The sequence below is a fragment of the Fundulus heteroclitus genome, chromosome 16 (genome assembly GCF_011125445.2).
Source record: "Fundulus heteroclitus isolate FHET01 chromosome 16, MU-UCD_Fhet_4.1, whole genome shotgun sequence".
Taxonomy (NCBI): domain Eukaryota; kingdom Metazoa; phylum Chordata; class Actinopteri; order Cyprinodontiformes; family Fundulidae; genus Fundulus; species Fundulus heteroclitus.
Window position 1 is genome coordinate 35,680,592 of NC_046376.1, and position 12,417 is coordinate 35,693,008.

Below are 12,417 nucleotides of genomic sequence, written 5' to 3' on the forward strand. Positions count from 1 at the left end.
CAGTAGCATAGATTTTTTCTATGTAACTGATTACTGTAAGCAATGTTTCTGTGACAAAAAAGTTCTTTGAGTAATTAAATTGTAGATTTGATAATGTATTGATTATATTTTATGTAAAATTTCACGTAAAGTAAAAGCTATATAAAAAAGATGTGTAAAATAGTTTTTTGTCACTGTTGTAAAATCTCACTATACCAGATTCATTATTTGACTCAATTCTGATCTCAGTTTTCAAATGAACAATCCTTTAGAATTTTAGCACATAGTCTCATTCAACTAGGTCCTCCAAATGCAAACAGTTAATGCTATAAAATAAATAACTTGAGTGACAATCGTAAATGTTGCTCGTAAACAAAGCAGCATGTTTTTAACCATTGAAATTAGACACCTGGTAAACTTCATACTATCCATCCTCTTTACCAAACACAGATTGAAAACTAGCAATAAACTATTTTTCTACAAGAGAACCCCCAAAGGAGTAATAACTGGTGGGTTTTTATAGCATATTTGCCATAAAGTGACACACCACATCTTAGGGCGTCAAAATTTAGTTACTATCCACACTCGTATTGTATTTTGGGTTCTTAATGCTAATTATGGACTTATTTTTCAGAGTGGACAGATAATACAATATCTGGAAAGTAAAAAAAAATAAATAAATAAAATAAGAAAGCACTACTACATACAATACAATTTTACTAACACTATCAATATGGCATAAGCAAGATACAAAAGCATCACAGAAACACTGATCCACAAATAGTTTCTACGTTAAAGACGGTAATGGCGTCACAGCTAAACAGAATACCAGGGTAGATGTACCTACTATGAAGAGAAAAACAAAAGAGAGAACGTAAAGTTGAAATAACAACAAATAACGTAAAAATAAAAAGGACCCAAAAGGGTGTAAGTGTTGATTTTGCAAAATAGGAGTAGAAGAGTTAATTAGTCAATAAAACTGTTTACATATTTTTAAATAGTTGTTACGGTTTGGTTTCACCTATACAGGGACAACATATCCTGGTATTTTCCAGTCAGAAGTTTACATACACTGATCGTGGAGATGAATTTTGGAAGAAAAAAAATTAAGACAAGCAATTTGGTGAAAAGCTGTGAATTCATTGTGGGGTTTGTCGCTCTAGACAGGGTCAAAACTTATACAGGCTAAACCTCTCTGCATGTTCAACTACATTTTTTAACCAATGGTGCTGGTTCTAGGTGTGTTTTGGAAACTAAATGAAAAATATCACTGAAGAAAGTTTAGCATCTATCCACCACAAAATTCCCCCCTTAGTTCAGGTTCACCTCATGTAGCTTTAGAGGATTTGTAGCACTGGTTTGGCTGTTAGAGAGTCTGTTGTTCTGCGGTTGCCACTGATTTCCAAACAAAATCCAACAATTTTGTGCTTGTCAGCAATTTTGTCAAATAAAAGAGAAAGTTTAGACAATTACTGGCATTATTCAACAAGAAAAAAGCCACTTCCAAACCGACTGATTTAACCTAAGTCTAGATCGGTCTGTTAGTACAAACAGACCGTGGTTTGTGTGAAGAAAAAAAAAATAAAAAATCGGCAGTGTAAATGTTGGCTCTACTGATTACACGCCAACAGGTATTGCTGACAGCAACCTCTGCATTTTTACTGTGCTGCAGGCCGGCCTGTACCCTGCATGGATTTCTGTTGCTGCTTGCAGCCGCCTGATGATCAGCAGCCTTTATATCCACCAAATAATGGATCAATGTTTATAACCGTAAAACCAAAAGCTACTGACTGGATATTTCTGCCATCACAATTAAAAATCATGTTCTTCTTACTTTGGTTACCTAACTTTTACTTGTCTGGTACAACGCTATACTGTTCTGCTGTTTTTAATGATGAAAATCAATATTTTGGTAAAAATCCCCGCCGGCACAGTTAACCGCAAACACCCCTCAACCCACCAAAACACCTACTGCAAAGATTAGCCCAAGTTCTGGGGAACCCTGAGTTCTATAAAATGAACCATGGGGGAGAGGCGAAATCAAAGCATCTAGTTTTTTAGTTTAAAGATGGAGGCGACAAAGTGGAGCAGAATGAGCAGGTTCCAGTGAAAAACCTGCAGAGTCTTATCAGAGCAATATATTGAGAGCAAGGTTTGGTTTTGGTTCTGTTCTGTGGAGAAAGTCTTTGCAGTTTTTGTTAATTTGTGTAACAAAATATGTTTAAAATATTACATTATTCTGCAAATGAACTTGTTTTTATTTTTCAATTGTTATCTGACTAGGCCTTATGTATTAATAATTGCAGTTTGTTTTCTTTTTCCTTTGCTGTACTAACTTAACTTTAAATTGAGCTTTGTTCCATTTTAATCAGTATTGTCTAAAGTCAGCTGTCACCTGAATCTCCCCACTTTGGGACGGTACAGCTATTTCTATTGTGTTAAAACTGTGTCAGAATGATATGAAAAATGTAGTATTTCTCATACCTTAATTTAAACTAGATGTGTACCTTATTTGATAAATGTGTCATTATCATTATATTATCATTTGTCGACTAAAAAAACCCTAGTTTAACATTGTCCCTGCAGTACACTAGTAGGATCTGTTTATATAAATAGAATAAAATCTATTCTATTCTAAAAAAAAAAACTCCAGAATGTAATGTACAGGTGTAACTTGATACTTTTTTGTGACTATTTTCACTACAGATGCATTTGCACTGCATTTGCAAGTCCACCAGAAAGGGCTGAACTTTTAACATTTTGATCCTAGAACTTTTTTAGTTGAAGATTTAGCCTTTTTATTCAGAGTGAAATATTCACCGATTTAGCTTTTTTTTTTTCATTTCTATTACTCATAGAATTAGCTTAAGTAATTATGTTAAGAATCAGCAGAATTTGTACGTTTTTAACAATTACACGATTAATTGTCTGAACAATCATTAGTTTATAAGAGCCATAGTTAGGACATGTACAGGTGACAGGACAAATATTAGTACAATCTGTAGAGAGATGGCTGCCTTCAGAGTTGGTAAAAAACCAAAACAACAACTATATTTTAACTAAGAGAGTTGTAGGATAAGAAAGGCGTGACTTCTACCAGCGTAATGACTTTTACTGACCGTTTTGATTTTTACTGAGCTGCGGTGGTCAGTGGCTTATTGAGATAAGGGGGAGGTTTCCTGTTCGGCTCCCTAGTTAACCAGGAAGTATGATGTCTACGCTGACCAGTCAGTCTGTTGATTAAGATAACAGAGAGGCTCGGTGTTTTTGTTTATTAACTAACAATGAAAGGATGTCATGCTTGTTGAAAGCGACGGTTTTGCTGTTAGATGTATGAAATGATAAGATAATGCCCTGCACGAATTTGCTGACTGCAAGTCAGCAAAGATCGATATTGTCCCCCTTCCTGCAGTGCCACACATGTGTTTTGACACAACTCCTCCCCTCCTCAACAGATCTCGTGAAATTTAGGTCGTGATCCAAAAACCTGTGGTCAGTAAGACACTGTCCACCGTAGTATGAGGACGCTCCAAACCTTTAGTTTGGAGGGAGGACTGACTTGAGCTTTATATCAGGATTAAAGATTAAGGATTCTCTATTTCAACGCAATCACAACGGTGCGGGACAGAGGTTTTTTCCACGTAGAGTGTGGCTGGTCTGCTGCTGAGCGTTAGATTGAGTGCGTATAAGATACATTAATTGCATGTGTACAACTGAAATAAATAGATATAATTAAATAATCACGATAGTAAAGTGAATTGTATTATAATTAATATCATCATTTAATATGGATGGTATGCTGCTGCTAAGCATCAGATTGAGCGTGTATAAAAATTAAATAACTGAATGTGGATAAAATTAATCATTGGATGTGTATAAGATAAATTAAATAACTGGATGTGGATAAACTGAATTAAGTAGCTGGATGTGTATTAAAGGAATCATTAGACATACTTAAATAATCACGATAATAAAGTTAATAACTATATTAATAATATCGTATTAATGACAATAATATAATATGGGTAAGGCAGGAAATCAAAGGGAGGCCGGATATCAAGAGGGGCAAGAAATCGAGGGAGGCCGGAAGTCAAGGGAGGCCGGAAATGGGGAGGGGGGACCGGAAATCAAAGGGAGACCGGAAATCAAAGGAGACCGGAAATGATTAGGGTCATTAATCACCCGTCAATTAAAAAGTGACAGACCATATACCTATATGTTTTTTTAATTAAATTATTAGAAAGGGGAAAAACATATTGTGCAATTATTAACTGATAATATGCCATATTCAGGTAAAAATACAATGTTCAAGTTAGAATAGTAGAAAAAAGACAGCAGCTGATTTACAGAATGATGAGAAAACTGTGCAATATGCATAATTGTACAAACACTTGCAGATATGCCAAAAAGTGTGCAAATGGACACTAACGTGTGAGAGTAAATGATTCTTGACCAGCATTAGCATTCTGTAAACACTTATTGATACTGTTACGAGCAGCAGAGATAATAGAGTCTAACACCAGCTAGGATGAAGGACCTGCAGAAGTGCTCCTTAGAGCATCTAGGATGCACCAGTTCGTCACAAAAAAAGCTGTCCAGCTTTGCAACAGCACCACGCATGGGGCACTGGGAGACATTGTCCATAAATTACGTTTTTTTTTTTTCTTCTTCTGGTCCTTCTGTCTCCCACCACATTCACAGGGTCCCAGGGTGTCACAGGACAGAGCTGGACATCTTAATGAGTTTAGCCAGTCACTTCCTCTCAAGAAGAAAAGCATCTCAGGATTCTGCCATCACCAAATTATGCTGTGGGGATGATGGGTTATTTATGAGCAGTGTTATTTAACCTCAACTTGATGTGATCTACATGTAGACCACTAATATGCCGACTTTCTGAGGCAGTTGATTGCACTGGATTATATTTAGGGGTACAAGATAAGAGCTGTAATTAAACATCACCATTTTCAGAATATTATCGGTACTATTTTAGTGTTGGTCAATTATGTGAAATAAAGATAACATGCACCTGTTTTTGTTGCTGTGTGAAAATATCTGAAAAAAGTTATGAAAACTTGATCGCAACATCTTTTCAGCGTACATAAAAAGACCCTTCAAACAGAAGAAAGATGTTTTTTTAAAAAAAGCATTACTATTGAAGGATTATTGTTTATTATTCTTTAATGAAATGACCCCCCGATATTTTCTCTTAAAGCACCACTTTTTTACCTTTTCCTCTAAGAATAAAAAATGTTGTACAATTACTAGTATTACCAATTGCATTTGTCGTTTATAATTTCAGGATGTAAATCTAAATATTTGCATAAATGGCCAATTTAATGGGAACAGATTATAAAGCTGAAAGGAATCCTTCAGTGGTGTCAAGAAACAATGTCTTTGATCATCCCCAAATCCTGCTATTTCATTTCGGATGCTGCTTAATTCAGTGAGTCATTTTATGTGCAGGGTATTTTTATGACACAGCCCCACCTCAGGCTAGAATGAGCAACCCTCCCTGCGTTCATACAACTAAACATCACATTTGAAATTCTGCCATATTCAATGTTTTCCAATGAGCGTGTTCAATTCTTATCGGTCTCTACAGTTACTTGTTAGATCTTTTTCTTCTGGTTCCTTTTACTGGGCTCCCCATAGTGGCTCATCTCAGCCTAATTCAATACCTTATTATTAATCACAGAGAGCTAAAACAACATTATAACTCATAGTACAATATTTTCTTTGATGATAAAGGCATTAGGAAGGTAACATCTTCTGCTGTTATGCATCGCAGTGGATCTGTAAAGGCATCTGGCTGAAAACACTGTCGCATGACATTGTGATGAGGATGTAATGTATGTGGTGAACCCAATATTCAAGCCAAACACAGTTACTTTAAAAAGTTTATTTATAAGGTGGTAGATGACAGATGAATGACCAGATGATGCAGGCTGAGGCTGACATATACAGTGAGCAGGCAGTGGAAGACTTGGACAGATGAATGCAGGTAGAACCAGACTGATCCGAAGTAGTAAGCAGAACCAGACTTGAACAGGAGTAGCTTGCGGAATCAGAACTGTACAGGACCTGCAGGCAGAATAGGACGTGACCAGAAGCTGTAGGCAGAATCTGACTTGAAGCCTCTGACGTGTTCCTAGCACGAGCAGATTGAATAACAGTATTCAACAGGAATCCTTTTTCCAGGCCATACACACAAGCACTAGCGAGCAGACTCGTGAGTGCAGGACGAGGACTGATCCCAGGGATAACACAGGAAAACTGAAGGGAAGTCGCTGGAGCAAACAAGCACATGCTGCTGGAGAAACAAGACAAGATGTTCTAGCTGGGATTGGATGAGCGAGCCAGGTATAAGTAGGGAGAGAAACAGGTGATCAGAGTTGCACTATTTAGTTGCCACAGGTGGAGCTGATCTGGTGCCGAGTGATGACTGGATGGTGACTGGTGGCTGAGAGGAATGAAACATAAGCAGTCTAGATTATTCCAAACAAAAACAAACATGAAACAAAACCCCAAAATCCTGACAGAGTGGGATGCTCGGAGTTGTCTGTAATGTTCTTCATTTATGAAGTATAATTTTTTTGTACAATCAGAGGTTTCACAGCAGTCCCCAGAACAGAACCAGCATTTATTTCTCACTATGTTGACCTTTTTAAGTCGCTCTGATGCTGCTACCTCAACACATAATGGCAGAGATTGCACTCTCCACAACACGCCTCTACTAGGCAGATCTTGATTTGATACAAAAACTTCAGCATCTTGCTGAGAAAACTAAGCTTCCTCAATCATAGTCTGTTCTGTCCCTTCTTGTAGAATATTTCACAGTTGCATCTTCCGTCCAATCTGTTGCTATGCGACCACTGAGATATCTATACTCCACCACCACTTCCACTTCTTCTCCCAATTTGGAAAGTGTTTGACCTATTTCTAATTTTTCAGAAATCTACAATCATCTCTTTTGTTTTGTTCAAATTTAAGTTAAAGTAATTGTTTCCAGATCATGCCACAAGGTGATCCACCAGCTGTCTGTACTCAGCTTCTTGTCCATCTCTAATACACCCAATTCCTACAGAGTTATCCAAGTTTTTCTGTAGATGACAAGAATCTGACTTGCACTAGAAGACTGTTCAGACATAAAACTCCTCATTCTCACAAACTGTTGATCCAGGTGCTTGTCAAGGGCTTCCACCAGAGTCTTCTGATATTTCTAACAAGCTAAATCAGGCTGAATTGTGTTAAATGCACTGGAGAAATCAAAGACCATGATTCTCACAGTATTGCCTGCTTCATTTGGATATCAGTGGGTTTGTTGAAAAAGGTGTATGATGGGGTCTTCAACTCCAACTCCACAGTGATAAGCAAACTACAAAGAGGTCCTGAAAGGTGCTTGTTTGCGTTCTCAGGTTGGCCGAGTCTCTCCAGGACCTTCATGATGTGGGATATCAGGGCAACAGGTTCATAGTCAATGATGACTGATGGAGGCAACTCTTTACTAACAGAAAAATCCAGGATAAAATTATAAATTATATAGCACTACTTTAGTCCTACGAACCACTCAATGTGCTCAGGAGAGCTACATTCACCTTTTTCCACTCAGTTATGTCCACATATTCATACAATTCAATTCATCTTATTTACATAGCACCAATCCATAACATGTCGCCTTAGCCACTTTGCAATAAAAAAGTCAGTTCAAATTATTAATAGAGATTCCAAGTCAAGTACATATATTAATTGATCCTAGTTATCAAACAAAGCAGTCAAATTCCATTTATTATTCAGCACAGGAAGTGAAGAAGAAGACATCAGCTGGGCCATTGGAGACAGTTGCGGTAATGGGAGATGGAAGCAGAGTTTGAGGTGAATGCAGACCACGGCTATACTTTGCCACTGCTGCTTAATAATTTGGCTTCATCGTCTCCATTTTCTCCATGAAGCTCAGAGAGGGTGGTGATGAGCATAGTCTATAGTTACTATACAGATACATTTTTCAGACATACTCCTTCAGATGTTCACCAAGCCTATGTTAGGATGCTATTTGTGGACTTCAGCTCAGCCTTCAACACTGTTTCTGGACATGTAGGATCTGAAGCTCCACAGCTTGGTATTATCTGCACCGCTCTGCTCTGGGTCTTTCTCACCAACAGGATCCAGGTGGTAAGGATATGGAAACTCAGATCTGTCCTAGTGATCATCTACACTGGCACGCCACAGGGGTGTGTCCTTAGTCCTGCCTTCTTCGCTCTCTTCACACACAATTGCTCTGGTATCCACCAAACATGGTCGTGAAGTTTGCGGATGACACCACTGTGGTGGGTCTGATATCTAACAATGATTAGACCCACTACCAAGAAGAAGTCCACAAATTTGACACAGTGGTGCTCCAGGAATAACCTAATCCTGAACACCAGCAAGACCAAGGAGGTCATAGTAAACTACAGGAGGTAAACCAGTGGTTACCAACCCTTTTTCTTCAATGCCCCCTATCTAAGATCAAAGCCAAGCCAACATCTTTTCAACCCTATATTCCAGTTTCTGCACAAAGTCATCCACAGCTTCCTTGCACTGCAGGACGTTTGAACCAGGTTGTTGCATCTGCTTATTTGTCTCATTGTAAAGCATGAAAATGTTGGCGAGATATGCAGCTTTGATCCAGAATTCGTCATTCAGGATGGTATTGAGGTCTTCTGAAAGTTTTCTTCCGGCCAAAGCTTGACGATGGAGCATGCAGTGACAGATCAAACATCCTGGGGCTTTTTCATTCAAGCGGCTGTTAAAACCATTGTTTTTTTTTTCCATCGTTGCTGCAGCTCCATCCATGCAACATGCAACCAGGTCACTGAGGTAAACGATTCAGGAAGATTAAATCAAAAACGAATAGACTTAAGAAAACAGCTTCTTTCCCTAAAGCTGTGAGGGCACCCCCCCCCCCCCCCTACTGAAAATCAAAAAAACACCAGCCCAGTTTATTGTCTGTTACATGTTTACAAACATACTGGTTCCACAGGTTCTTGATGTGATCCAGAATTATTTAGACTGTCTCTCACATGCACTTTTAGCTTCTCAGGGAGTGTTTGGATATCCATGCAAATTACACACTTCTGTGACTTGAACATTTACATTTTTACTTATGACTAATTGCACAATTTTTAACTTCTCCAGAAATATTTGGTTGGTACATCCAGCCAATTGCTCAGTGTTTTACATCATCCTGTAAACTGACTGCTACCTTCCTTTTGATTTACGCTCGTTTTAACTTCTCTGGGAATGTTTGAATACAATGAATACATTAATGCAATTGCACAGTATTTTACATCATTCTGTATTCTGTTTTTTTTACTTGAACATTTAAAGGTGCATTGCCACATTATTTGACTTTTTAAAAAAAAAAATCATATGTCAGTAGCTCACTCTGGTTACATACAACGTTTTTATGAAATATTATCGTGTCCTGCTGGTGTATTGGTTGTCATTTTGGTGTTTTATACTTTGTTTTTACTCAGTTTGTTAGTAAAGGAAGTCTTTTGTGTTTATTTATGATTTTAACAGAGGTACGTACTGCAAATGCGCAGCAGGGCTTAAAACAAAGAAGTGACTAACGGCTATTAGCATCTCCCGGTGAAACAATGCAGAATGGTCCAAGATCTAGTGAAAAAAACAAATGAAAACAAGAAATGCAATGAGTTCACTGAAGCGGATGCTAAACCTGCCGAGGCTCAGATGTGACCACAGAGTTGATTGACGTGAGTAAATGTTCTGATATAAGGGTCTCACAGTTGCTGTTAGATTGTTTTATTTAATTAATAACTGTTGGTCTTTGATCATGCTGAGCTACCACTTTACTATGAGGCCATTCAGAGGGTCAGGCTTGGTCCAGCATTATTTAATTTTGATTTATTAATTAAACAAACCAGCATTATGATAGTTCTGCGATACTGTTACTAGATGACGCCACATCTATTTATATATGCTTATTGCGCCTGGCGCTGGGGCTATTTTTATCCACAAAAAGGACCATGAAAATATTATCAGGACGAAGGGTTGGTGTATATAACCTTATTATATCATGATCAAACAGGATTTGGCCTTTGTTAAAGCATGGCATTTACCTCTAAATCCTATCAGATGCTAACGAATAATTCACAATTCTCAACATTTACGCAAGTATACAAAACATAATATTCACAAAAACAAATGGGATTCCAAGGGTCTGAAATATTTAAGTGTGCCAAAAGCAAAAAAAATACTTAAGGGGGCAAACACTGTTTGTGAGGATGGTGCAGGATGGTGAAGGATGGTGCAGGATGGTGCAGGACAATGTACAGCCTGCACCATCCTCACAAATATGGCATGTTTAAGACAATGGCATTTTGGATTTAGAAAAAGGATCATTGCCAACAGAATCCTACAAAGCAGAGAGCATTGCATATTTGTATAGAGCAGATTAAGATGAGCTTCAGATCAGGAATAATGAAAGCCCAGCGTAAATTCCCTGCCACATTAGCTTGCCCAGGTAATAGTGTCTTACGTTTGTAGTTAATTCTGGTAATGGTGTCTCTGTTGAGCATACGGTTGAGGAAGGCGTTGGAGTTTTCTGAGAGCTGGAACGGTAGAAAGAAGCATCAAATATTAATGAGAAACCATGGTGCAACACAGGCACAAAATAGTTTTCTTCTATTCCTTCTGTTTAGATAATCGCAATCAATAATTAACAAATAACACACTGTTTTAAACATGTTATTCAGTTGAACAGGAAAAGAGAAGTTCTCCTGCAGAGTTCTTTGCTTTATAGACTGTGATAAACTTACACAGTAACTTAATCTTATATAGTTATAATTTTGTCATTAATGGTGATTTCAGGCTCTGGTTGTTACATTATTGCTATTACTATTTGTTCAACTATGATGTGCTTCATGGTATTCAATGATGCCCTGCCATGCTGGATTCTCATTATATTTCTGGTCTTGTCACACATGGTGAGGCCTTTTTACTGCAGGAATTTTGTCTGACTGGTTTCTAAATTCTTTAACCATGCAGGCTTTTAGTGGGACAATCAAACCTTAATGAAGATGGAGACCACAGCGATGCCATGAGGGCTCTTAGATGCTTCACTGTAGTTGGCATACAGATCTTGATTATAATGGATAAGCTGGACCTGAAAGAAAGACACAAAGAAAAGCAGAGCTGTATGAATGAATAATTTGATATGGTTCAAATTATGAGTCTACATATCTGTCTACTTTGTTAACAATCAAGAAATGCCCCCCGTCAGCATTACATAATCCAGCTAGAGTGATTTTGCACAGTTATTGTATCAGTCCAGTGGCGGTGTATTCTACACCACTGCATCCAACACTTTACAATGCACTTGGTGATGTAAGGTTTTGATGCAGGTGTTCAGCCAAGAAAACCCATTCTGTGAATCTCTCTACTCACAGGCCTTGAACTAACCTGAAAGTTGCATGAAATTTGGAGTTATGCGGCTGTAGACTCTGCACAAAGTTTGTGACCTCTGCACCATATGTGCCTGGGCATCCGCTGCCCCACTCTGTGACGTACTTGACCTACCAATTCAATAGTAGTTGCTGTGGTTTCGTTGCATCCACTTTACTATAACTCAACTAACAGCTGACTGTGGAATGTCCAGTAGCTAGGAAATTTCACAAGTAGACTTATTGCACAGGTGGCATCCTATCACGGTGCCACACTAAAATTTGCTGAGCACCTAAAGCAACCCATTCTTTCACAAATGTTAGGAGAATAATTTTGCACACTGTGGTGCTGGATTTTACATAGTTGTGGCCACAAAACTAATTAGAACACCCTAATGCAATGATCTGAATTGTTGAGAAAAACACCTTTGACAGGATAGTGTATATTTTGAGAGTCCAGAAATTAGACCGACCACAAATGCAGAAAAGAATGATCTGGACGTATCACACATGGCCACATATGTGGTATATGCATGTCTAAATCAATGTGCACTCCTCCATATTCCTTACCCTTCTAAACAAATGCAAAAACTTTGTCCATATATTAGGTTCAGATAACATTAAGGATTTTGATACAGTTGACATGAAATATTATGATCCATTGATGTTATCTGTCTTAGGCGACTGCGGATGCTCTTATGTGCCCACTAGTTTAAACATCCTGTCACTGTTATCTGTACCTCACATTCAACACGTTCAACATAATACATCAACATCATGCAAGGACAAACTGTGACCACTATCAACCTCCACCAAGCACTACTAATGCCATCTAATGCATCTCTGAGACATTTTTTGTCGCTGCTCACCTTGACTCACAATTTTTATGATATATTTATTGTATTTGTGTTTATTATACATTGTTTTTGAATATGTACAAGAACATTTAAAGAATGTAATATAATGTCACAACTTTTATGATTTACATAGTCAG

General features: G+C 37.9%; 1 protein-coding gene across 2 annotated transcripts in view; it reads right to left on the reverse strand.

Annotated features, from left to right (window-relative positions):
* Positions 1-12,417, reverse strand: part of LOC105937949 (carbonic anhydrase-related protein 10) — a 249,376-nt gene that overhangs the window by 46,030 nt on the left and 190,929 nt on the right. Inside the window, exons 5-6 of one of the 2 annotated variants that reach the window (XM_036148578.1) lie at positions 11,051-11,146; positions 10,520-10,592 (exon numbers count right to left, since the gene is read on the reverse strand). The exons of the other annotated variant lie outside the window; for it this stretch is intronic. Of the exons in view, the coding sequence (XP_036004471.1) occupies positions 10,520-10,592; positions 11,051-11,146 (169 nt within the window). The remainder of the gene's footprint in view (positions 1-10,519; positions 10,593-11,050; positions 11,147-12,417) is intronic. 2 annotated transcript variants of the gene reach the window in all.